Source organism: Strix uralensis, chromosome 33, assembly GCF_047716275.1.
Source record: "Strix uralensis isolate ZFMK-TIS-50842 chromosome 33, bStrUra1, whole genome shotgun sequence".
Lineage (NCBI taxonomy): Eukaryota > Metazoa > Chordata > Aves > Strigiformes > Strigidae > Strix > Strix uralensis.
The window spans coordinates 478,437-504,351 of record NC_134004.1 but is presented as its reverse complement, the minus strand read 5'-3'; the positions used below and the strand labels follow the sequence as shown (position 1 = coordinate 504,351).

Sequence of the window (25,915 nt, the reverse complement as noted above, 5' to 3'; positions counted from 1 at the left end):
CTGCAGGTGAGTAAAGCCTCAGCTCCTCGTGGAGGCAGATCAGATGCAGCAGTCCTGCCATCCAGACCCCTCTCAGCACAGGCCTCCCAACAGCTCTTCAGACACCCCAGCAGAATTCCTACTTCTCATTTCCAACACAGCCATCCACAAACCCCCACCTCTGACTCCACTCGCCCACACACCATAAATTCTCTCACGCAATTTGTGTCCAAAGAAGGGACTGCAGAAGCCTGGACCTTAAGTACTAAATTCACTTGTTTGGTGCACAAATGCTACCGAGCTTATGGACAGACTCCATGTTCTGAGCTTCACCTTCACTGCAAGTTCAATAAGTGCCTGTTTTTTAGGGTCTGAAGTGAAAGTTGCCCCTCAGTCCGTGCGCGGCTGAAGCTCGGGCAGCGACACGCTGTGCATCCAGCCAGCCAGGGCTGGGTGTGATCCTGGGGCCTCGAGAGGAAGCGTTTGAACCTCAACAAGCTGAGAATGGAACTGCTGCACAGGTCAGGAGCAACGTGCTATTGGCACTTTTAACAAGACTGAAGTACTGTTGTGTTGTTGTTTTGGATCGCCAACATGGAGAAAATATATACACCTGTCACAGTTACATTGGCAGGGATTTTGTTATCCCTTTCCTCTGGGTTTTTAAATTCTAGAAGTAAATTCAAAGTCTTAATTAGACTCTGATGCCATAAAAATTTTATGATGCCATAAAAAATTAGACAAACTCTGCCCTAAGCTCTGGCAGGAGAAGCAGCCCAGGCAGTTTTTCCCTTGGGCTCTGTCTGCCATCAGCGATGGGATTCAACCATAAAATGGCTCCTTCCCCCACACCAATATCTCACCCCGTGCCGCAGTAGGGATGGGAAGCTGCTCCCAGTGCCCAGCCAAGGCCATCTGGCAGCAGAGCAGTTTCCTTCAGGCCTTTCCCAGCAATCCCAGTCTCCCTCCGGAATCCATCGGAAGCAGTTTGTGATTAAAGGTACCTGCTGGAGATACCTCCCGGGCTCAGGGATTTACAGGGAGAGAGGCAAAATGTAATTAAAACGGCCAGATGAGGCTGGGTCGCTCCTCCACCAGGACAGTGCTGAAGGACGTTGCCTTTCCAGCCCCAAACCGCTGCTCCCCCCCCCAATTTCAGCTTCCCCCGGGAATTCAGCACCAAGAGCCACCGGACAGCCCGAGGGGCCGCGGGGGGGTGAAGCCGCTTTTCTGGTTTTTTTTTTCCCTTTTCCCCCCCAAACCTCCCGCCGTTCCAGGGTCCCGCTGTACTCACCCAGAGCGGCTGCTCCCTCGCAGGGGCCGGGCGAAGCTCCGTCCTCCCGGGGGTCCCCACGGCGGGGCCGGAGGCGGCGGGGGCTGGGGGGGGGCAGGACGGAGCGGCGCTTCGCTCCCTCGGAGGGCGCCGGGCGCGGGGGGGGGCAGTTTCCCCACTGCCCCCTCCCGGGGCCGGGACTGTGGGGGCGGCAGGGGGGCGTGTCTCGGCGCGGGGCCGGGACGCAGCTTCTGCCCGGCAAAGGCGGCCGGTTCGCCGCCTCCGGCACCGAGAGAGCCGCTCCTCTCCGCCCGCTCCGCTCCCCCCGCCGGCGCCCGGGGCTCAGCGTCCCGTCCCCCCCCCGCCCGCCCCGGGGCACTCCCCGCCCGCCCCGCCGGGCCCTCCCGGCCCCGCCGCTCCCCGGGCCCCGCCGCCGCTGCCGGCCGAGCCCCCCCCGCCAGCGCCGGCCCTGGCGGGAACCTCCGCGGCTGCTGCCGCCGCCTCCGCCGCTGCGGATCGGCAGCCGGACGGGGCCGCCCGGGCGCGCACCCCTCGCGCACATCCCCGCGCAAACCCCACGCACCCCCCGTGCTCACAGACACACACGGCCCCCGCCCCCCCGCCCCGCCCCCGGGCTCTCCGGGCCGTACCTGGGGGGGCAGCGGGGGCCGCAGCGCGCACCTGCCCGGCCCGTCCGTTCGCGGCCGCGGAGCGGAGCATCCGCCGCGGGGAGCCCCGCGCTGAGGGACCGCCAGCACCCAGCGGCAGCGCGGGCAGCGCCGCCCGGGAACACGCGTGGGAGCCGCGGGCAGGGCTGGGCTGGGCTGGGCTGGGCTCGGCTCGGCTCGGCTCGGCTCGGCTCGGCTGGGCTCAGCTGCCGGCGGGGAGCCCAGGCGGGTGAGCAGGAGCTGTATCCCATCCTCAGAGGTGTGTGGTTCCCAGGAGTGGAAAGATGGGCCAAACAGCTCCTCCGGATCTCCCCAGGCCAGCACTGGAATGTGCCACTGCTCACAGCTCCTCTCAAAAAAAAGGTCTTCATCACTGTAATGGGTTAAAATCCCATGAAAGTGTAAGAACTGTCATCAGTCACCAGCTCTGCAGATGTTTAAAGGAATACCGATACAGTTTTGATGGAAAATTGTACATTGTGTTTTTAGTTTGGGGTTGGTTGGTTGGTTTGAAATCATTCTTGTCAGCTGTTTAGTTCTTTGTTATTTCTTTGACACTAAGTGACAGGATTTCTCCCATTCTTTTCGTTCTGGAATGCTTCTCAACGTTCTTATGTCAAAGAGAACTTTTGCCTCTGTTACAGACATGGACACTGACCATAGTCAGCAAGCCAAAATCTTCAGAATCTAAAAAATCATCATCAAGGCGGTCTGACCAGTCGAAGAAACCCCGTACTGAAACAATGACATCATGCCCCGCAGTTTGGGGGCAGGTACCACCTGCAGAAGAGCCAAACAGAGTCTGTGGACACAGGACCTGGAGGTGCTATTTATTGTAGACCATCTCAGAAACCTAAGCCTGTTGCCCAAAGAGATCTAGGTAAGTGTGTCTTTGGTCCTCCCCCCTTTTTCGTAAAAACAAAAGTAGAAAATGCAGTTCTTACCTGTTGCACTGCTCTAAGATGGGATGGCGACAAATGAAGACTTCAATGGCAGACCGCAATTCTGTGAGTGCCCTCAGGCCACTGAAGTGACTGGTGCTGCAAAACTTAGTTTTATCTATTTACAATCTATTTGTAACTTAGTTTGATCTATTTACAGTCAGTTGTGGGGAGCTTTTTACAATACACAGACTCCTCCAGGTCTTTTCTGTTACGCAGAGAACAGTCCAAACCTGCAGAGCCCTGAGTGCCCAGAGCACCCCAGGGTGGCTGTGTCTGTACAGCAGGTCCTGGCGCAGCACGGGGAAGGCACTTCTGGGCCGGTTTCAGGCTACTAGAATACTCTCTACGGCTGTGAGCTAAATACCCACCCAGAACACAGCCTTGGTTTATTGTTTCTTTTCTAGTGTTTCCAGTGTAAGGCTTTGGCTATTCTTTGTCACTCCAGCAGCTGGGGTTCACATGTCATGCAATTATTATGAAATCCAAACGTGATTGATTACCTATAGGAGAGTCTGTAGGCCAGGTTGGGGGAATCTGTTTATAATGTCGAAATACTAGATCCAAACAGAAACCAAAACTTACCGTGTGAATCACAGTGCAGCAGATGAAGATCAAAACTATGTCAGTTGATCCATGGTTGTGTTGCTTCACTCTGTCGTGGATTTGTTGGGGAGGAGCAAATCAATTAGGTGTGCAACGCCTCGTTTTTACTGTTGATAAAACGGGCATCTTGCAGTTTCAGCCTTACCTGTACGGATAAGGGGCAATTCATAAAAGGTTGACCACATGAGCAAGGCTTTGCATTATTGTATCTGTGGGATGGGAAAAAATGTGAGCCCTTGTTTTGCAATGTCATCCAGGTCACAGGGGAATGTCCTGGGTGCTGTTAAATCAGGCAGCATAAAAGAATAGTTGTCAGCACTGGTGCTGGCATAAAGGAGAGCCACAAGCCATGGTAGATGAAATTTTCAGTTGTCTCTTTGTGTGCTGGATTTGCAGTGGAATGTAGAATGTGTTTCCTTGATTTTAACGGAAGGTTTTGGTTCTGTTTCTATTGCTTTCAGTTCACTGCAGTGCATCTAAGAGAGTCTTGTGTGGCATAAACAATTGGAATGCTGCTGCTTAATGCTCTGCCAGGCAGTTGCTGCTGGGTTGCTTTGATGTCTTGTGTGTTGCTTTTGTTTTGGTTGGCATTCAGAATGGAGACAGTAAAGACAGTAACGTGCTGTTCATTGAATAATGCTGAAGCCTTCAAAGATGTTTGCTTCTGGAACCCCTCTCTTGTGTGAAGGAAACTTCAGTTTAGGCACTTTCACCACAAGGCTCAGATGAGTTGAGCAAGGACTACTGAAGAAGAAAGAACCTTAAAAACCTAGAGGACAGAATATTATGCTGTAATACAGAACCAAGGAAAGATCGATGGAATGTGTCAAGCTAGTAACCTGGTACTGAGCTGGCCTAAGACAATAGTGGTGTTCTTTATTAGCACAATTCCTGTGTGCTTACATCCAAAACACACGGTTTCATGGCTCTAGGCTTGAACAGATCCTCTATCCAATACAGATAGACAGTCCGAATGGTAAGTAGGTAACAGCGGTTACTTCTTAGTCCAGTCCTGCATCACCTCTGCTGCCAGGAGACTACCTATGTATATGAATATGTATAAAAGAAGAAAAAATCTAAAAGATAAGGTACAGGAAGCTAGTAGTAAACATAAGCCACAAACCTGGTGCAAGATGCGTCTTGGACGAAGGCATGATTTCTTGTATTGCAAAATGTAGAGTTTTTAATTTTGAGGTGTGGTCCAGTGATCAGCGATGTGGGGTCTGGTGGGAGGAAGCAATCTGCTGGGCCCTCTCCTCTCCTCTCCTCTCCTCTCCTCTCCTCTCCTCTCCTCTCCTCTCCTCTCCTCTCCTCTCCTCTCCTCTCCTCTCCTCTCCTCTCCTCTCCTCTCCTCTCCTCTCCTCTCCTCTCCTCTCCTCTCCTCTCCTCTCCTCTCCTCTCCTCTCCTCTCCTCTCCTCTCCTCTCCTCTCCTCTCCTCTCCTCTCCTCTCCTCTCCTCTCCTCTCCTCTCCTCTCCTCTCCTCTCCTCTCCTCTCCTCTCCTCTCCTCTCCTCTCCTCTCCTCTCCTCTCCTCTCCTCTCCTCTCCTCTCCTCTCCTTCCCCGACCTCCCTTCTCTCTCTGGAAACTCTCTGCCCAGCCTGTCCTTCCTCCTCCTGGTTCCTGCACTGTCTGCAGCCACCTGAGCTGCCTTGTGCACCTTCCCCTTCCCTCTGCGGAGACCTGGGAGCAAGTCCGGCCCAGCTCTGAAGGGCAGGAAGGGAGGAGTGGGCGCAGGGAGCAGCGGGGCCAGGGGGGAGGGTTGTGGCAAGCCGGACACAAGCTCCACTCGGCGGGCAGAGACGGGCCGGGCAAATAGTGTCCTCCAGGCCTGGAGTCTTCTCTGTCTGCTGCCCCAGAGACGGGCTCTGGCTGCAGAAGCGGCTGCACCAGCAAGCAGCAGAAAGCAGTAACTGTGGAGTGCAGCAGTAGTGCAGGAGGGTAAAACAAATCAGAAAGAGTGGGAGATGATTTGGGGCAAGACAGCCTTTGCGCAGTTTGGGAAAGACATTGCTCTTGTCCCTTTCGGTGGCACAAAACTTCTCTTTTCTTAAAGAACTGGAACCTGCCTTGTTTGTACAGAACACGGGTGCAGCAGCACAGGCTGCTGGGGCAGCTGCCCCGGGACAGACCCCACAGACCGAATTCAGTGAGGGCATTGCCGTGAAATTCCCAGCGGGCAGGAATCGACCTTGTGTTATTGCCCTGAGGCAATTACAGAGTCCATGGGAAGCAATTACACAAATAGCTGAGTATTCCTTTTCCTGTGTGTGCGTATTTTACATGAACAATTTGCCACCTATTTCTTAACTTTTGAACATTACTGTCAAGCTTATAGCTACTTCGTAGACATACCTGGGCTCCCTGCTAGGCAGGTGAGGGAAGGGGGAGAGTACGGAGGGCAGGCAGAGCTGTCAGAGTTCAAAGATGGTCATGCATTGGCATTTTGGCTTAAATTAGTTATGCCAGATGCCAGAACAGCAGCACTGGAAACGTAGTCAGAGCAACGGTGCATGATGAGAAGCAGCACAGCAAGTTTTCTTCTTGTCACCATGCTGATGTCCCCTCATTGCTTGGGAGAGATAGCATCTTTAATAATAACCCTGTAAAACAGCCTTAACAGGCTTGCTACAGCACTTGCCACATCATCCTCCCCTGAAAAACCTCCCTTGTCATCTTGAGCTGCTTGTGTGGGAGCACGGCCTGATGGGCTGTGCACTTAGATCAGCTCAGGATGCTTTGTTGGGGGAGCCTGAGTTCAAATTTTTTAAAAAGAGATGCTTGGGAGGTGGGACCCTCTGCCGTTGTATCGGCTGTTAGCCAGTGAAGGCATCGGCTTATTGCTTCAGAGCCCCAGGAAAGGGTTTCCTCACCCAGAGCTGGCTGCCACATCCCCTCCCCTATCTCGAACGCACATCGTTCGTTTGACTTGTGAAGTTCAGGCCTTCGCACGTGAATCAAAGCGGTTGCCCCTCAGCAGCGCAGGGACCCCCGCGCAGAGAGGAGCAGCATTGTGACTGCTGTCACGAGATGGCGCGAGCTTGGTGCTGGGTATCGGAGAGGCTCTGCCGGCTCCTCTGCTGCCAGGAGCTGCCATGAGTCATTGGGAAGCAGCGTAGGTCTGAAGGGGTTGTTTTTCTTACTCCTGATAATGTGCTTGCTGTGCCCACCCACAGGAGTGCCTCTGCTTAATAGCTGTCCTGACTCCTAGATGCTAATCAGTCAGCAAACTCTTTCCTAGGCTTGATTGCTGGTGGGTAAACACAGCGAACCTTTTCAGCGCTTCCGGCCATGAGGGACAGCTGCTGCAGCGGTGAGCCCACCCCTCGCCGGGCTTTGCCACCAGGACCTCTCTGTGCTGTGTTGTTTCCAGCCTCTGCCCTGGATCTCTGCATCTCTCCCTGCCAGCTGGGCCTGTTGCTGCTGCCTGCCCTGCATCAACTGGTTCCCAGCACGCTTTCCAGCTGCACTGGGCTGCCATCCCCCTCCTGCAGGGCTGGACTCTGCTCGTTTTACTGCTGGGCACCATCTGCAGCTCCTGGAAACCAGGCCAGCTCTGTTGACCCAAGAGGAGCCTGTCCCTTGTGTGCCAGCTCTGAACGGGCCCTTGTCTCCGCCGTGGGATGCGGGACTGTGCTGTGTACCAGGGGGTGAGGAGGAATTGTTTTCCAGAGATGGTTTTTCAGGGTGGGGTGACTGTGAGTAGTTACCCCAATGGAGGTAAGCTCAGGATTCCTGTCTTGCATCCAGAGACTCTACACCCAGTGATGAGCACTTGTATAGGAGCTCTTCTCTGAGGTGTTGCTCCCCATCTAGTGCCTGCAGCCTCAGGTTCCCTGTCCCATGGGTCCCTTTCCACCGGCAGGGGAGCTGAGGGATGGAGATGTGACTCATTTCAGGCCACACAGGAAGTAGTTAATTAAGCTGGGATTTGGACCCGAGTCAAACCATGTACCGTAGTGTTGGCTGCAAGCCTGAGAGCCAGTGTGGGGTTCAATCCCTCAGGTGTGTTGCAGAAGAGCCCCAGTGTCACTGGCTGGAGTCCTTCCCTGTCCCACAGGGCTCAGAAACATGAATTCCCAAACCTGGAAATCCCCTTGAAGGAAAAAAGAATGAACATCAGTGTGTAAGGCAGGGGGAGTGAGACACGTGGTCACTCAGAGTGAATCGGTGGTGTGGAAAAGAGCAGACCTCAAATCCCAGCTCAGGCTGGAGAGAGCCTAAGAGTTTAAACAAGGCTTCTCTTTGCTGCTGCAAAGAACAAATCTTCAGCTGAATGTGGCACTTTGGATCTAAGGCTTTGAAGACATTGATTATTGAAGCTGCTTTTGGTCTGTATTCAGCTCCCAACAACAGGCAAGAAGTGCAACCCCAGACTAGGCTGAGGAGATTGTTCGTGGGTGCTCTCTGGCTTTTTGCATTGTTGTCTTTTTTCTTTCCCTTTTCTGCAGCATTCAACCTGTCTGTGGAGCACAGCATCCTCTGCTGGATCCCCGGCTCACCAAAAAGTAAGTGTTTATCTTCTGGAGACGCAGGCCATGAGGCTTTGCAGGTTTTTTACTCAGTCCTGCAGTGGGTGGAGGTCTCCAGCACCCTCTGGCACTGTGATGTTCCAGCGGAGAAGGGCAGCAGTGGCATGTGGGGCTGCCTTGAGCTCTGCGAAAGCTTGCAGGGAAAGCTTATGTGCTGCTGTCCTTTGTGGCCAGAAATCCATATCGTACCAGCCACATCAAAGGAGGCAGGCGTATTTTTTAGCAATGGTGTCTGAGCCCTCTGCTCCCCTTCGGAGAAGAAAGAATTAAGGGAAGGGTAGGTAAAGCTGCCTGGTAGCTGCGAGGCTGGAGAACCGCAGCACCCTTCCTGGCAGGAAAAGGCAGAGCCGATCTGAACTGCCTCCTTGTCTCTATCTCGTGCTGTGTAGTGGTGGACTTTGACTCCTGTAGCTGAAGGGTGGATGCAAAGGCTCCTCCTGTGCCTGAGAGAAGAACCAGGCTGGCCTGTCTGCTGGGAGCCATCGCAGCTGTATCAGGAGCATCCACGAGCGCAGACTGGCTCTAACTCCTGACATACCTCTCCCCAGGTCGCAGGACTTTTTTTGGGTGTTAATCTACCAGTTTTCCCTAGGGTAGGGGGAGGCAGAGCTGGAGGAGTCATACGTCTCTCCCCTTTGCCTTTCTGAGCTGGGAAGCCTGGCACCTCTCCAGCTGTGCGCTGGCACCGTGGCCTCCGTGCCCTGCCATCATACCAGCTTGGGCTCTGCCTCCCGCCAGAGGGCAGCCCGAAGAGACTTAACATGTTCCGTGGGTTTGGGAGGAGGAATGGGGAAACTGGAAGAAGGGACTGGCTGGTTGGAGTGAGGACGTAGGGAAGGAAAGAAAATGGAGTGGTCTGACAGCACGGCTCTGATACTGTTTCTCTCTGGCTCCCAGCTTCATCAAGGACCTCTCCAAGGCCAACGCGCTGCCTATGAAAAGCAAGAAGGCCTCCAGCTTTCACGAGTTTGCCCGCAATACCAGTGATGCCTGGGACGTCGGTGATGATGAAGATGAGGACTTCTCTTCCTCCTCTTCTTTGCAAACTCTGAACTCTAAAGTGGCCAAGGCCACGGCAGCCCAAGTTCTGGAGAACCACAGCAAGCTGCGGGCGAAACCCGAGCGGGCCCAGTCCGCTCTCAGCGACGTGCCCACCAACTGCAAGGTCATCAAGTCCAGCAGCGAGGCCCAGCTCTCCAGGACGGCTGGTAAGAGCCGTCCTCAGGAGCAGCCTCGTGCTCTGGCGCTCCCCTGACTGATGCTGAACTCAGCCCCTTGCTGCTACTCGTGTGTTACGGGCAAGAGGCTGTGGCACAGCCTGTAGGCTCAACAGAGGCTTTTGCCTCCTTGTAGTATGCTGTACTCCAAGGAGCCATTTCTGGAGGCCTGGCCTTAATGGCTCAGTCTCCTCTGCTGCTCAGTATCCTGCGTACAGGCCCAGAGGATCCCATGTTCTGGGTGCTAAGGGATTGTGGAGATCTGTTAAGCTCTTGCTTGGGGTTGTTCACTGTCTGCTTCCTTTGTGTCCCAGTGTGCTGCTCTTAGTAAAGGTCTGGATGAGGTCCTGTTGACCCCAGGTCGGGGCAGTTTGGTCAGAGAACTGGGCAGCATCAGCCCCTGCTCATCGCAGGCAGCCAGCTGCCTGTGCTGTGGAAGTCACCCAGCAGGTCCCTGCTGCCAGCAGGTGGCATTGGCAGCCCATCGCCTCCTCTCTGCGCTAGCAATTAGCTTGATCACTCTTTAGATCAGCGGTGAGCAGAATAGATCTGAAGGTTGGTTCTTGTGGGATTCCCACAGCTCCTTCTGTCTCATCTCCTGTGCCCTTCTGCCCGTGGCTTCCCATGAGAAGAGGGAATTCTGATCCCCTGGCAGCCAGGTGTCTGATGCAGGAGGAAGGAAGGGCGGGAGAAATGGGGGGGAAATGATGGAAGAGCCACAACAGATGCCTGTGAACCAGCTGATCCATCGGAGTGGGCTAGCGGTGCTCTGTTTGCTGGGACTGGGGAAGAGAGGGGTGGAATCTGCAGCGGCAGGTCTCTGACAGTGGCCAGAAGAGCGAGGTAGGGTTGGAGAGGTGCAGACTCTGTCCCCACCTCACTGCAGCATCTGCTCCTTGCAGAGGAGGCCTGTGTGTGGACCCTCCTTCAGAAGCAGCAGTCCCTTCCCCTTCAGCCCATCATTCCGCTCGTTACCCGAATCTCTGACCAAAACGCTTCAGGTGCTCCCCCCGTGATGCTGAGGGAGAAAACCCGCCTGGAGAAGTTTCGGCAGCTCCTTTCCAGCCACAACAGGGACCTGGGTGAGTGTGGCAAAACGGGGGTGCCTGCGGGTGGGAAGGGGAAGGCAGAGGGGGCCTGCTGCCTGCTCCAGGTTGCAGTCAGGTCTGCTCTGGCGTGGGTGAAATGACTACTTGCAGTTGCTCCAAGCGGGATAGTTGCACAAACCGCTCTGTTGGCAGATGGTTATGTCCTCCACCAGCTGCCTGTGCGTTTCCAGTCTTTCTCCATCTCACAAATGATGGTTGTGATCAGTGGGGGCTGTTGGGCTCTGCATGAGAACTGAGGCTCTGGAGGATTGGAGCCCCTGCAGCCACCAGTCCTGTGCCCAGACTGAGATGAAAACGTCTCTACTCCCCTGGCTGCAGACCCACATCCCCCGTCATTGCTAATGTGGAGCCTTCCTGGAGGCTCAAGTGTCTCCAGAGCCTGCAGGAGCAGACTGGGCTTTCCTCTCCTTCTGGGTGTAGTGGTGCCTGGACGTGCCTAGGATCTAACCCCGTGCCACCACTGTCCGTTTGCAGATGAACAGAGGAAATGCAGCTGGCCCGGTGTGCCCAGAGAGGTCCGGTCCGTGACGTGGCGTCTCCTCTCAGTGAGTACTCGGAGCTGTGACGCGGGAGTCTGGGGGGAATGTGCTGAGGCAGGGACATGCGCTGCTAGACCTTCGTTGTGTCCCGTAACCAGGTTTGCTCATTTTGTATCTGTGCCCAGCCTACGGGTGAGCTGTACGGGTTTTTTTGGTCAGGGAGTGTAATTGCTACATCCTCTTTGAGCACAAAGCCCAGACTGGTGCTGGGAAGTGTGGTTCCTCTTGTTTTGGGAAACTGAATCCCATGAAGGTGGGTTGCTCCAAGATCAGTAAAGGCATCGGGGGCTGGGAAAGCCAAATCCCATGAAAGCTCTTTCCCCAGCTCCTGAGTCTCTGTGTCTGATGCTTCCAGGTGCACAGCTGACTGGCAGGATTTCAGGGGACGGTTTGTGGTGAGGGGTCTGCCCTGACACAGTTTTTCCTGCCACGGGGTTATGTCCCCACAAACATGAAGCGGCGAAAGCTGACCTTGCAGCGCAAGCAGGAGGAGTGCTTTGGCTTCATCCAGCAGTATTACGATTCCCGGGACGAGGAGCACCATCAAGACCCCTACCGACAGGTACGAGCCCTCTGCCCGTTGCCTGGCTTTCTGCCTTGGTTATGTCCCTTTCCTCCCTCTTGCTGCCACTTGTCTGTGTGGTCGAGGTCATGCGAGGACTTCCTCTAGCTGTAGCTATCAGGAGTCTTCTCCTTGGGGACAGGACACCATGTTTCTGTCTGTCTTCTTACAGGTAGTAGTTTAAGCCTTCCCTAAATCGACCTCATAACTAGAATTCAGACCCCAGCTCAGGGCACCTGCCCACGCCTGAGCAGAGGAGACTGGAGATTAAGCTGTTTTTCTGATTTTCTCAGTGCAGCCGTCATCTGCAGCCCTCACTGCGCTTGTCAGCAAGTGCAGCTCTCGCCTGGGGGGACACTGAGGGGTGGATTCCCCTCTGTTAGCCTGTGAGGAGTTACTGTGTCCCTGGAAAGCACGGCTGGTGTGTGTAACCCACCCTCTCTTCCAGATCCACATCGACATTCCAAGGACCAACCCACTCATCCCCCTCTTCCAGCAGCCACTTGTCCAGGAGGTAAGAGGGGGAGCAAAGCTCCTGCCCCACATTTGCTGTGGGGTATGTGTGGGGTTAGACCAGCACTGCCACGAGTGAGTTGGTTTTGCAGGGAAACTTCCCTGGCTGACAGCTCCTGATGCGAATGCCTGCTGAAACTTTGTCCCATGTTTCTGAAATCAGACTTGGAGCTCAGGAGTAATGAGATCAGCTCTTTTGTTGCGAGATGTAGCTAAAAACTGGTAAAAGACCTGAAGCTTTTGTTTTGAGACAAATTCAAGGTGTTTGAAGCAGAGGAGAACAGTTGTGTTTTGCTATGAAACCTCTTTTGTGTGAAGCAGGATGTGAGAAACACGGGCAGGGAGGGGTTTGAGAGGTGGCCAGGAGGTGTGAGCATCTGTCCTCTTTAGAAACGAGCTCAGCATGTGTGTATATGTCAGAGCACGGTGTCCTGGGGCTGGGGCAGTCTGGAAATAACACGCTGGTTGTTGGGGGGAGGCTGCTCTATTGGGAACTATCCTGACCCGTGATGTTTTGCCGGGATAACTGTGCTGATAACAGATAACAGCCTTGGCTTTCCACCTGACGCTCAGCAGGGTGTGCTGCTCTGCTAATGGGCAGCCCTGCCCTAGGGGTGGAAGGGTCTTAAGCCACCTGGATCTTGAAAAGCTGCGTTTGCACTTCTTCAAACAGAGGCTTTGAGGAGCCTGGGCTGCTTTGTTCAGTGAAGTGTGGGCTGGCCTGTGTGTGGGATCTCTGGGTCATACCAGAGTCTCTCCTAGGACTTGCATGCTTCTTATCTTAACGCGTATTGCTGCAGAAAAGCCTGTCAGCACATGATCTCCGCTCCCGGAGCTTACAAGTTATGCTTTTCTGCCTCTCCTTTGTGCACGGCTAATGCAGGTACCTGCTTTCCCTCATTCTTCCCTAGATCTTTGAAAGAGTCCTGTTTATCTGGGCCATTTGACACCCGGACAGCAGCTGTGTGCAGGGAATCAATGACCTGGTCACTCTGTTCTTCGTTGTGCTCCTCTCTGAGTATGTTGGTAAGTGACTTCTGCTGTTTGAAGCACGGTGCTGCCCCTTGACCACAGGGTTTGAAATGGTTGAAGCGCTGGCATCAGACAAGTTTGCCATGCTGGAGGGGATGATGTGTGTGTTCTTCCTTCCCAGAACATCACTATTTTTAAAGGTAAAATAACTTACTAGGTTCTAGGGACTGAGTGGTTTAAAGGAACAGTTACAGAAGCTAAACCTTTACTTCCCAAGTTGCTGTCTCAATTCCCATTCACGTATTAGTGAGCAATGTTGCCGTCTGACAGCTGCCTGCAGCTCACATCAAAATGAGATGGTGGTACAAGTCCAGTCCTCGAGGCTGAAGGGAAACCGGAGGAAAGCAAAAAAAATAAGCCCCTCTAATTTGTCCTGCAGGTTGGGACCCTGCGGGCACCCTTGGCTGAGTGCTAAGAACAGAGATGGGAGACGCACATGTGGCGTGCTCTGCCTGGAAAGACTCCTCATCTCGGTGAGTAAACTCACCGGTCCTTTGCAGGTCAGGGTGTGACTCATGCTCCAAGGTGCTTCTCAGCAGGAAGGACCCAACTAGCCAAGTGGGAATCTTAAAATGTGGTGGACGCTGCGTGCTTTCTGTTAGCTGAGAGATGTGTACCTGGTGGGTCAATTTTCTTTGAAAAGAGTCATGTTTAAAGAAGTCTACAATTTCTGAAAAACGCATACAATTGCTTTGGCATTCCTGAAAGTCCTTCCATCTTCCAAGTGTAACACACTTGAAGGCTTTGCAGGAATAAGGAAACAAAATCTGACCTTTTAGATGAATCAGCTCCTCCCTTTGCAGAGACAATAGCAGATCCGTAGATCGATACAGTGCTAACGTGGTGTCGTTATAAGCCCACAGGTGTTACCTCCAGAACTTACCTGTAATCAGAATATTGCTGATTTCATACCTTGATTTCAAGTCACTAAAAAGCTGCATAGGCCCTCTAGGGATAAGAAGATTGGAAAGGAAAGATTGGAATGGGCAACACAGGGAAAATAATCAGTGATGCCTGAGTTCCAGGCAACAGACACTCTCCTGGGAAAATGTCTTTTCCATCACTTATAGTTACAGCTGCCCACTGATGACCCCAGGGCCAGGGTGAGACATTAGATTGAGACCATCAGGTGTGCTGGATGGCACAACCTGACTGATTTAATGAGTTGTTCAATAGGTATTATAACTGCTGTGAATTAATCTCTTCACTGCATGACTGGATCTCATTGTCAGAAGTCACGTTGCCTGCTCTGGCAGACGGTGCAGCCTGGCAGATCGGCTCAGCAAGCAAGGCTAAGCCATTGGAAAGTGTCTTTTCTTAGGCAGAGTTGTGGTTCTACCTGCTACTTAAATACTAATCCATCCTTTCTCTAGTTCGTGAGGGTGGTATGGGGATGCTGCCCAATCTTCAGAGATGAACAAAATCAGAGTTTGTTACAGTGTTGGTCTCCTCTGGGTGAAAAAAACAGAGCAGAAGAACCCGCCTCACATGGAGTTTGCCCCTCTGCTCACTCCTGTGTCCTCACAAGTTTTATTTAGAGATACACAATTCACATGCCAGCTGTCCCTTGTGAATGGTTAGTGGCAACTGCAACTCACCCCAGAGAAGCACTCCTGATATTTCCTTCTTGTGCTAGCTCTGTCCTCACACAGAGGCCAAACATGGCACCTCTCATGCACAGGAGGATTTGGGAGAGGAGGGATCCGCAGTCAGTGCTGGGAAGGAGAGGTGTGGGATGAGACCAAGAAGCTGAGGACGTGCCTTTTTAGTCAACTTACAGTCCTACTATAACATCAGCAGACCCTGATGAAAGGGTAAAAAAAGCAAGGGGGTTGATTTTTGCACTGTCAGTTCAGACTCTGTTCGGGAAGCTGAACATATTTTATAAAATATGCCTGTGTAGGTACTTAAGCATGTTGGAATACATTGGGCTTGGTTAGTGCTAAAAATACCTTCTTGATTCTTTGTTCCCTTTGTTCTCATTACAAAGTAATTGATGAGTTTGTCTTTGAACAGTGAGGCTCACCTGATAATCTTGCAGCATTTAGACAGCTTTGTGGCTGGTTGCCTTTTTTCAAGGCCAGTGGGAGGATATGAAATACATTGACTGATGCATAACTCTTGGGGTGAGGCACCAGAAGCAAGTCAAGAAGGCAAACTGGAGAGCTAAGTTGCTGATTATACTTCATGTGTCAAATATTCTTCTCAAAAACAAAAGGCATTAGACATGAACTGGACAAACGTCTGTACTCTCACACCATGCACGGGTTAAATTCTTCCTCTTCACATGTTCTGTTTAATAAAGGACATTGTTTAAAGTTGATTAAATTAGTTTCACAGATCTTGGAAGCCATGGAAAGATGAAGAGCAGCAAAGAGGTGAGATGTTCAGGAAAAACTCCCTTCCTGTATCTGACTGTGAGGTTGCCCCATCCCAATGGCATCTCTCTGCCTTACGTTCCTTCTGAAAAATCCATTAATTCAGATCAGTTTTTTAGTAAAAGCTTTTGTCTCAGAAGACATAAAACCTCTGCACTGAGCCTGTGCAAGAAGTCGTCCATTGTCTTTGCCTGTTACAATAGAAGCCTCTTGCCCTGCAGCTTCTGTACTTGCAGTGCTGGGCAGTTTCAGGGAGACAAAGTAGAGATGTCCCAAACTCAGACAGTGATTAACACACACTTTCCCAGCACTGCCTACACTGAAATCACTGATAGGTTTTGGAGTTAGCGTTGCTCTGGTGTAGCAAGATGCCGTTACAGCTCTTGCCCTAATGCCTGATTCACATTTTTAAGGCACTCCCAAGAAATTAGAGAAGCAAGCAAGAATTCATTGAGCTGCCTGCCATAAGCCAGCTGAGGCTGGCCCGTAGGGGAAAACCAAGACACCAGATCATCCAGTAAAAATTGGATGGCCTGGGATGTGGTGGGAAACCCAGCTGGCTAATTTAGGCTAGATACCTAGATCTTGGATGGCTCATGTTAGAGACACAAGGCCTGTCTGGGTTCTGTGTTGGCCTAACCAGTTTCATACCAGAGTAAGTCAGTTTGTCCATGCAGGTGTGAGAGGAGAATGAGGTCTTTAAATGGGTAGAGATTTGTAAACATGGAGTAGAAAACAGTGTTTTGCTGATTAGGGATATCAATTAAACTCAGACACCAGAGTGAAAAGAGCAGGCGTATTTTACTAGACATAACTAAATAATATAAGAGAATAATACAGAAAACATACAGTAAGAGAAGACAGAATAGTGCACTTAAACAAACAGGAAAATGCAGGGTAATGCATCACTTCATTACTACCTGAGAGAGAGAATAGTGATTAAGAAAGATCCATCCCCACTCGCACCCGTTCCCACCATCCAGACCCGCAGGCGCTGGGCAGCCCCGGGTGCAGCGAGGATTTGTTGAGCCTGTCCCAGGGAGTGGGAGATCCTACGTGGGGCGTCCACCCGTAGCTGAGGCACCCAAAGTCGCTGTGAGCGGGTCCGGCCTTATATGCTACAAGTCAGCAAGCCAGAATAGCTGGCACCTTTGTTTTAAGCGGAAATATCTGGTTTAAATTTCATATTAGGTTCCCCCAGAGCCTGGCCAGGGCTCAAGGAAGAAACTGAGGGAATTTCTCTGCTTATCGGATCAGATTATGAGCAAGGTCTCACATCAGCCCTCGGGGACAGGCACCTGCCTCCATGACTCTGTTATTCTATTCACATACAAAGGAAGGGAAAGATACATTCATCACATCAGGTCTCGGGGACAGACACCTGCCTCCGTGACTCTGTTGTTCTATTCACATCCAAAGGAAGGGAAAGATACATCCAAGACAGCTCCATCCTCCATGCAGATTTCATTAGGGATTACATACTGAGTTAGCAGTTTCGGTGCAGGGCCTGTTGCTCAGGCTTCAACACTTCCACCTTTTACATCAGACTAGGTGGTTTGTTATAACTTAGTACAATACCTGTTAGCACAATGGTTATCAGTTATAAAATATACAGGATTCATCTATAGGTCAGCTCTGGCTTGGGCCTGTTGTCCAAGCCTTAGCACTTCAAATAGGTGCTCTCTTGTGGCTTTTAATTGCCACATTAGTTCTGTGTGCTGCTTGAATGCTTCATTCAAGGCTTTTAATAGCTACAAAAGACATCACCACCTCTGTTAAGAGGGAGAGTAAATATGGTGCCTGCTACGCTGTAGAGTCAGAGCTCGTGGCCTCTGTCCTTGTTACTTGCACTTCAAAACTTTTACTTCACTATTTTCAAAGGAACATTGTGTGAACTTAGCAAAAACCTGACTTCAATTTGAGCTTTTAAATTTAAATTTGTGGCAAGATGTGCTTAAACTCGTTATAAATGCAGCAAAGTAAGGAACAGGTTTTTTCTAGTTCTTTTCAAAGGCTTGACTGTGTGTGCGGAGTTGATCACGTCAGGAAAGGGAGTCGAACTTCAGCTGGTGGAGGTGGCCTCATTTCCTCAGATGTAAGAGGTTTCAGAAGTCTCTTGTCCCCTGGCAGGGATGGGGAGAGGCACCTGATCTAATGCTGACAGTTCTCTACATCCCTACGCATACCATCAGTCTTATTCTTTTTTCATCTGGGCCTTTTACACAACACTATCGGGGAAAGAAGCATTCCTTTCGGTGAAAAATGTGTTTGTGAAAACGTCAGTTATCAGCAGGCTGCAGGCACAGCTTGCTCTCCTCTAAAACTAATTGTAACTCATTTTTATTTAGCACTTGACACTGTCCATTTAATGCAGCATTGAAGTTTTATACAGGTTCCTAAAGCATCACTTACTGTTTCATTATCTGGCTTCAACAGCACAAGACGCACTCGGACCTGCCCCCACCGCGGCTCCCGCCGGGCCCGGCCCCTCCCCGGCCTCCTCCGCTCCGCAGCGCCTGCGCCCTCCGGCCAGGCCCAGCCACCGCCCGAAGTGACACTGCAACGGGGCGTCTGCGCGCTGCTCCTGACAGGCAGCGTGGGGCAACGGCTGCCATGGCAACGGCTTCCCTGGCAACGCTCCCACCGCCACCTGCTGAGAAATCCCTGATGCAGCTGAATCAGCCAGGGCAGAAAGGTGGCTGCGTTAGTGAGGTGCCCCGTAAAATACCGCAAACTTGGGGAGAAAACCAAAGGCGGGAGCAGCTGTAGCCCTTTCTTCCAGGAGGTGCAAAGCTTTGGCTTGGCTAAAAGCGCCTTAACTATGGTAAAATGTGATGTCTGCTCCGTAAACTTGTCAGGGCCAAGCATTTCTGATAAAGCATGATGTGAATCTGGCACAAAGCTCACCTGATTTTTTTAATTATTCTTTTATTTTTATTGTTGGGAGGTACCCAGGTCCCCCTGGGGGCACAGGGCAGCCCTGCAACGGCCTGATGTGGCTCTGGTGCTGTCACTCGCTGCCACCATCTCCAGAACTGCTGAGCACAGGGACCTGCCTGGGGGGGCCCTGCCACCGCCGGCCCCGAGCGACCCCACGGGCCCGAGCAGCCCCGTTCCTCTCGGCACTGGAGGGTGCTGAGCCGGGAGGTCCCAGGAGCCCAAGGCCGAGGAGATGGCCGCTGTCACTCACGGCGCAGAGTCCGGCACCTGCACAGAGACAGGCGGGGTGGTGGCATGTGCGTCATGGTGACACCTCTGTGAGGTCACAGCCCCGCGGCCCCCCCATCACGCCCACACGGTCCCCAGTATAAAAACCAGCCGCCCAGAGCAGGAGCTCCACAGCTTCAGGCAGGCTGCTGTGCACCAGCTGGGGCTGCCATCGCGGCGAGGCCAGGAACCACTTTCCTGCCTTCCCAGCTGCTACCTGCACGCGTCGCAGAGCTCAGTCACTGCCCTGCCCCGAGGAGGGCAGCGCTGTGACCGGGCATTCGAGAAACGAGAAAAAGTAGAGGAGCCTTTGGTGCAAGGTAAGTTGTTGGGACTTTTAGTCAGCCCTGACGCGCGCAGGCTGTTGGACTAGATGGGCATTGGTAGGCCCTTTCCAACGGCACGATTCGATTTGATTCAATTCAATTTGATTTGATTCGATTCGATTCTGGATCTGCCTGGCAATTGAGAGACTTGAGAAAAACTCCCTGGAGATTTTGGCCTGCATGCGGCCAAGGCACGTAAGCCCCCCTGATCATCAGCTCTCTCCGCCCTTCCTCTCCTGAGAGATGCTCCCAGTCCCTTCGGCATCCCTGTGGCCCTGTGCTGGGCTCTCCACGTCTCTGCCATACTGGGCAGCCCAGCGCTGGACACAGTACACTTGCCAAATGGGGCTTTTTTTTCCCCACTTTGGTCCCCAAGAGCCCTGCAATGTCACCAGAGAGTCACTGATCCCGGTACATCACCATCACCCCCTTGGAGGCGTGGGGCAGCCCCGAAGGGCCATAGTGCTCTACCCGTGCAGGGGGTCACAGCTGCCTGCAGGTGGGGGGACCGGACCTGGCCCCATCCCAGAGGGGGATCTGTCGGAGGGGGACGCCGGTCCCAACCTGCCACACCCCCACACTTGTGCCACTATCGCGGCGAGGCCAGGAGCCGATTTCCTGCCTCGCTTGGGAGGAGCCGCAGGACACTCCCAGCTCCAGACGCTGGGTGGGCCAGCGGCCCGGGACGGGGCGGGCGGGAGGCACGGGGGAGGGCGCTGGGCGGGGCGGTGTCCCGCGGCGGGCAGGCGCTGTCGCTCCAGGGAGGCAACGTGAATCGTTTCACTGAATGGGTTGTACTTTTCTGCACTCCCCCTCCCTGCGTGTGCGCTTGTGACACCCCGTGCATCCGTGCGGGTGTGCCCCGGGGTGTGCCCGACCGTCCCGGTCCGTGTCTCGCTGCCCCGCACGGCAGACTCGGTGCCCGGTGTCTGGCGGGCGGGTATGACGCGCTCCCGAGGTTTGGGAGCAGCACGGGGACTGATCTCCGCTGCAGAATGCCTTAAGGGAATGGGGATCCCCGAAATAACTGCAAAATCGGCGGATTTCTGGCTAATCGTGCTTGACAGCCTGACTAGATACACAGGTGGCGTGTACCTGAGGATGGGTGTGGGAAGGACCCCCGGCTGCTTCTGCTTCACTCCTATAAACAAAGACTCATTTGGGCTGGAAAACATCCCTGGGGGTGGCTCAGCCCAAGGAGCCGTATGTGGTCCAGCACGAGTGCCCGGCAGAGGCTCGTGTGGCTGCTCGTGGGCAGGGGGCAGGAGCAGGACAGGGCCAGCACAGCTTGGAGAGTTTAGTTCCAGCGCAATTACTTGGTTTGACTTTTGTCAAAATATGCTCTCGTCTTTTTCCTATGTAAACCCTGGTCTCTTTTGGAAGTGTGTTTCAAAGGACACCGTGTTAATCATAAACTCACTGCATCCAAGCAGTTTATGAGTGGGGTGGCAGACAGAGCCCTGCCTGTGCCCTTCACACACACCAGCATTAGTCACGCTCTGTTCAAAACTTGAACCCTGAAGAGCCAGATCTTACCGTGAGGAGAAGCCAGGCCAAGTGGTCAGGTCATGCTGCCTCTCTGTTCAGTTCTCTCGGTGCCCACACAGGGTTTTGCAGCCTTGAAGGTGACTGTTACAGGTGTCTGTGTCTAAACTTTAACATTTTTGTCTCTCTGAGATAGCGATGATCTTTGGTGTCTTTCTCTTGTAGAACATGGCTTCAGCAGATAAGGAGTTTTCAGAAGATGGCAATTTTTCACCAAAAGATGGCACCAGCAAGCTGCCAGCAGATGCATCTCCTGGCTCGAGATGCCCCATCTGCTTGGACAGATTTGACAATGTCGCCTATCTAAATCGCTGCTTGCACAGGTTCTGTTTCAGCTGTATCCAGGAGTGGTCAAAAAACAAAGCAGAATGCCCCCTCTGCAAGCGACCCTTTGTCTCAATTTTCCACACAATTCGCGCTGACGATGCCTTTGAAGAGTATATACTCAGCCCGTCAGAAAACAGCTCTGCCTTAGCGGGGGAACGCCACACTGGCAGTTCACCTTCCCCAAGGACAATGTCACCAGATAACGGGGTACTGTTTGAAGGGCTGTCTGACCAACCCATGCGGGAGAGGGTCGAAGAGATCCAGCTTATGCTAAGGACTCTGGCCTGGATGAGGCAGGCGAGCGCAGAGGGCACCACTCTGCCGCGGATTCCGGAGGAGGACATGATCAGCTTCCGCAGAGCTCTGTACCGCAGCGCTGTGCGGATTCATAGCATTCAGGATGGTGGCCGCTATCGAGTCATTTCAGCAGAGTTTTTCCGCCACAACCCTGCTTGCCTTCACAGGTTGGCTCCTTGGTTGCACCGAGAACTTACAGTCCTGCTCGGTGCCCGAGGACCGTTGGCTAACGCTGTGCAGCGCATTATCATGAGTAACGTGACCAGGTATGATCTGGACAGTCAGGCCTTTGCTGACGAGCTAAAGCCGTTGTTGCTGAATTGGACTGAACACTTCTTACATGAATTCATCGCTTTTGCCCGGTGTCCTTTTAACTTAGAAGCATACGATCTACACACCAATTATGACTGTCCTGCACCATCATACAATGAAGAAAACCACTCAGACTTACCAATTATTACACCTCCAGATATGGTGTATTCTCAAGGGCCAGATAACTGGTGGTCTGTGACTGGTCTTGGTCAGGCCCCCTGGGATGATGAAACTCCGGGGCCTTCCTATTCCATTTCAGAAGAGGCTCGTGCAACCACAGCTTCTCCTCTGGAGACGTCAGAAAGTTCTGATGAGGGCTCTGCTGCACAGAGTCGAAGAACCAAACTGCTGACTCAGTTACAGGCTGATGCTGACTTGAACGACAGTGACTCTTCCTCGGACAATTGTGTTATTGTTGGGTGTGTTAAGCCATTAGCTGAGAGGACACCAGAAGTGGTTGAGCTGTCCTCGGACACGGAGGAGTCCACAGAGGAAGAGCAAAGGGAAGGTGTGAAGAAACAGCAGCCAATCCAGTGTCGCAGCTGGAGTGACAATGAACCCAGCAGGAGGTTATCACCACGTTCCCCCACCTCTAAGGAGGATGTAGGTAGTTGCAGAAGCTGCTTATCTCCTGCCGTTGAGAAGACAGAGTCAAAAGATGAGAAGAACAAATGTGCAGTAGATGATCTGTCTCCACGGGACTTGAGCTGGAGCCCCTCTCTGGGGAGCGCCACAGTATGCTCCCCTTGGAATCACAGACTGTCTGGAAAGGGAAAGTCCAGGAGCCCACAATCCTGTTCACGGGACAGTCGCAGTCATGGCCATCGGTCTAGGAGGGAGCATCGTAGCAGGAGCCAACTTAAAAGGAGACAGTCGAGAAGCAGAGATAGGAGCAAACATAGGAGCAAAAGAAGCAGGAGGCGATCAAGGGCTCATGACACCAGAGAGTCTCTAAAAAGCCAGAGAGGCTTGCTAAGTCGTGAGAGTGCTCCATCCAGAGAAGGGAGCAGGTCACGATCCCGTGGCAAAGGCCATGGCAAAAGGAGATCAAGAAGCAGAGACCGTGATCGTTACTATGTAAGAGACAGTTATCAGAGTAGCTGCCAGTGGGGCTGTGCTTTATGTAGTCCAAAGGTGTTCGGAGATGACAGTGAATCCTCGGGCAGGAGGAGGACTCAGTCTAACACCCCCTGTTCAAGGCAATCTGATAGCCCAGGACACAGGATGCGATCACTTCTCGAAAGGAGAGATCCGCGTAGCCAGAGGGGACTCCGTGAGAGACACTGTGACTGCGATGGAAAATGCAGGTCAAGGAGTCAGTCAAACAACAGGTCAAGGACCCCTTCTGGAGGGACTGAGAGAACGAAAAGTGAAAGGCCTGGTGGAAAAAGGAAGTACAAAACTGGCCACTTGGAGAATGCATCCATGGGGAGCACAAGACTAGAGCGAGAACATGAACCCAAAACTTCCTCCAAATTCAGTGACTGCCTCAAAAATGAAGATAGCCTTTCAGGCAATCTAGCAAGCAGCGAGACAAGGTGTAAGAAAAAGAAAAAAAGGGTGAGGAGTCCGAGTGTCGAGAGGGTCGATGAAGGAAAAGCAACTGTGAGGCATCTTAAAAAGAAAGAGAAAAAGCATGAGAAGAAACACCGGAAATGTCACACGAGTAACTCAGCACATTCTGCTCCAGTCGTGATTACAGCTGATGGTGACAGCAGTGAGGAGCCAGAAGGTACCGAACGTGACAGCAGTGTCACTGGGACAGGCACAACTCGGATAAATGAGAGGGAAAACGAGGCACTGGGACATACTGAGATATATTGGGGGGTGCTAGAAGAGTTATTGGGCTATACTGGGGGGCATTGGCACATACTGGAGGCACTGGGAGGGCTACTGGGATGTACTGCAGGGCACTGGGACATACTGGGACATTCTGAGGAGTGCTGGGAGGGTCACTGGGACATACTGGGGAGTACTGGGAGGGACACTGGGATGTACTGGGAGGGCTCTGACTCTCCCCCTGTCCCCTCCCCAGAATCAGCACCCGAACTCATGGTTCTTCACTGACATCCTGGCAGCGGGGGCTGAGGTGAGCGGGGACTGGGAGGGACTGGGGAGAGCACACAGCTATATATTGGGAGGGACTGGGGGGACCACATGGCTATACTGGGAGGGACTGGGAGGAGGTTGGGCTGCACTGGGAGGGGTGGGCGGGGCACTGGGCTATACTGGGGGTGCCCAGGGATGTACAGGAGGCATGGAGTGTGGGTGTCACTGGTTCATACTGGTCCGTACTGGTGTGAACTGGGAGCGGCTCCTCTTCCCGCCCCCAGGGGCCACTGGTGGCCGATTCGTTGCCAATAATGGATGGGGACGGCCCTGCAGGTATGGGGCTGGGGCGGGGCTCTATAGGGGCTGGGGGGGCTATAGGGGGGGCTATAAGGAGCTTTATAGGAGCTGTGGGGGGTTGGAGGTGCTCTATGGGGCATCTGTAGGGGTGGAGGTGCTACAGGGGATGCTGGGGGGGCTCGAGGGCCTGGGGGGGGCTCCTGGGGTCACATGTGGGTCTGTAGGGCCCCTATAGATCCTGAGAGTGTCCCCCAGGTGGACCCCCCCAGCCAGCCCCCACGGGGGGACCCCAGGGTACAGCCCCCCCAAACCCCCCCGATCCCCTATGGGGGATTATGGGGATCTGTAGGGTCCCTCACCATCTTTTTTTTCCTCTCCAGCGCTATAGGGCCCCCCCCCGACTCTGGGGGTTTGCTGGCTGGAGCTGTGACCCTGTGGGGGCCCCACGCTGGAGCAGAGGCCCAGTGCGAGGAGGGAAGAGCAGCAGAGGCCGAGCGTCACCCCCTGACTGCAGCAGCCATGGCCCCCCTGCACTGCTGGGGGAGCAGCAGAGCCGGGAGTGAAGGAGTGAAGCTGAGCCTGAGAAGAGAGGGGAAGGGCTGCTTAGTTTTGTTTCTCCTCATCCTACTCAACATTTAACTGACAATAAATTAATTGTCCCTGAGTCTCTTTGGCCTGTGACAGTAACCGTGAGCTGACGTCCCTGTCCTTAACTCCACCCATAAACTTCCCCACCACGTTCTGTCCCCGCCCTGCGGAGGAGGGGAAGCAACAGAGCAGTTGGTGTCCCTCTGGCAGCACCAGAGCGGGTCAGACCCCGCTCGTGGAGGCAGGAACTCAGGAGAGGCACAAGGCACCTTCCTGCTTCCCCCGAGAGCTGCTGCTGCGCCCGCAGAGAAGGGCCAGAGCCAGCACACGAGCCCCTGCCTGAGCCTGGGCCTTTAGAGCCTCGGGAACCCCAGGCCGGACTTAATAAATACCAAGTTCATTTAAAAATTACTTTGGGTTTACTGGAAGTTGGATCGTAAGCTTTAATTCGGATGCTTTACGTTACCTTCCTTGAATTTAGTAGACAACGGAAGTAAAACACGTTCAGCTTTTCAGATTTTTAAGACTACTTGAAATTAATTTCATACATACAATTGAGTTTAAATTGAAGTTGCCTGTATAATTAAATATAACGCAGATCGAATTTAAAGTTCAATTTCTGAAATTTGGAAATTTCAAATTTCCATTTTTTGAAATTTCAAATTTAAAATTCAGACATTCCAAATGTCACACACTACAAACTCAAAATGCGGACATTTCAAAATTTGGCATTTTCAAATTCAAAATTCCAACATTCCAAAACCCACACATTTCAAGTTTAACATTCAGAAAATTCAAATTTACAGTTTGGAGGTTTCCAAAATTTGGAAATTTCAAATTTCAGACATTTCAAATTCAAAATGTGGACATTTCAAAATCCAGCAATTTCTAATTCAAAACTCCCACATTCCAAAACCTGGACATTTAAAATTTCAAATTTGGATAATTCAGATCTACAGTTCTGAGGTTTCCAAATTTCAAAATTCAAAAATTTCAAACATTTCAAATTAGAGATGCAGACACTTCAAAATTGGGCATTTTCAAATTCAAAATTCAAACATTCCAAAACCTGGGCATATGAAATTTAAAATTTGGAAAATTCAAATTTACAGTTTGGAGGTTTCCAAATTTTGAAATTCGGAAATTTCAAATTCCAGACATTTTTAATTCAACATTCTGGCATTTCAAAATACAGCACTTTCAAATTCAAACTGCCGACATTCCGAAAGCCGGACATTTCAGGTTTAGAATTCAGAAAATTCAAATCTAAAGTTCAGAGATTTCCAAATTTTGAAACTCAGAAATTTCAAATTTCAGAAATTTCAAATTTCAGAAATGTCAAATTCAAGATGCAGACACTTCAAAATTTGTCATTTTTAAATTCAAAATTCCAACATTCCAAAACCCCAGACATTTCAAATCTGGAATTTGGAAAATTCAAATCTAAAGTTCTGAGGTTTCCAAATTTCAAAATTCAGACATTTCAAATGTGTCCTGGCACCCCCACACTCCCCAGACTCCCCCAGGACCCCCAGACCCTCCAGACCCCACCCCAGCGCACCCTGACCAGGGTGACCGTGCACTGACCCTCCTCCCACAGCCACTCCTGCCACCGCC

General features: G+C 52.4%; 2 protein-coding genes across 2 annotated transcripts; both read left to right on the top strand.

Moving 5' to 3' along the window:
• The first annotated feature begins 8,877 nt into the window (after positions 1 to 8,877).
• Positions 8,878 to 17,923, top strand: LOC141936617 (TBC1 domain family member 22B-like). The gene is made up of 8 exons (XM_074853743.1): positions 8,878 to 9,205; positions 10,117 to 10,296; positions 10,798 to 10,868; positions 11,218 to 11,424; positions 11,873 to 11,938; positions 12,849 to 12,963; positions 13,349 to 13,442; positions 17,784 to 17,923. Exons 1-4 carry the CDS (start codon positions 8,932 to 8,934, stop codon positions 11,227 to 11,229), a joined length of 537 nt encoding a protein of 178 aa, XP_074709844.1. The 5' UTR covers positions 8,878 to 8,931; the 3' UTR covers positions 11,230 to 11,424; positions 11,873 to 11,938; positions 12,849 to 12,963; positions 13,349 to 13,442; positions 17,784 to 17,923.
• A 2,554-nt stretch (positions 17,924 to 20,477) lies between these two features.
• Positions 20,478 to 23,450, top strand: LOC141936635 (E3 ubiquitin-protein ligase Topors-like). The gene is made up of 3 exons (XM_074853768.1): positions 20,478 to 20,505; positions 20,591 to 23,093; positions 23,397 to 23,450. The coding sequence occupies exons 2-3, from the start codon at positions 20,594 to 20,596 to the stop codon at positions 23,426 to 23,428; spliced, it is 2,532 nt and encodes an 843-aa protein (XP_074709869.1). The 5' UTR covers positions 20,478 to 20,505; positions 20,591 to 20,593; the 3' UTR covers positions 23,429 to 23,450.
• Positions 23,451 to 25,915: the final 2,465 nt, after the last annotated feature.

Bases quoted from the DNA above. Each gene is read 5' to 3' on its own strand.
- LOC141936617 (XM_074853743.1), top strand. From the start codon at position 8,932: ATGAAAAGCAAGAAGGCCTCCAGCTTTCACGAGTTTGCCCGCAATACC. The intron at 9,206-10,116 runs GTAAGAGCCGTC...TGCTCCTTGCAG, and splicing joins CCAGCTCTCCAGGACGGCTG to AGGAGGCCTGTGTGTGGACC. The intron at 10,297-10,797 runs GTGAGTGTGGCA...GTCCGTTTGCAG, and splicing joins CAGCCACAACAGGGACCTGG to ATGAACAGAGGAAATGCAGC.
- LOC141936635 (XM_074853768.1), top strand. From the start codon at position 20,594: ATGGCTTCAGCAGATAAGGAGTTTTCAGAAGATGGCAATTTTTCACCA. The intron at 23,094-23,396 runs GTACCGAACGTG...TCCCCTCCCCAG, and splicing joins CAGCAGTGAGGAGCCAGAAG to AATCAGCACCCGAACTCATG.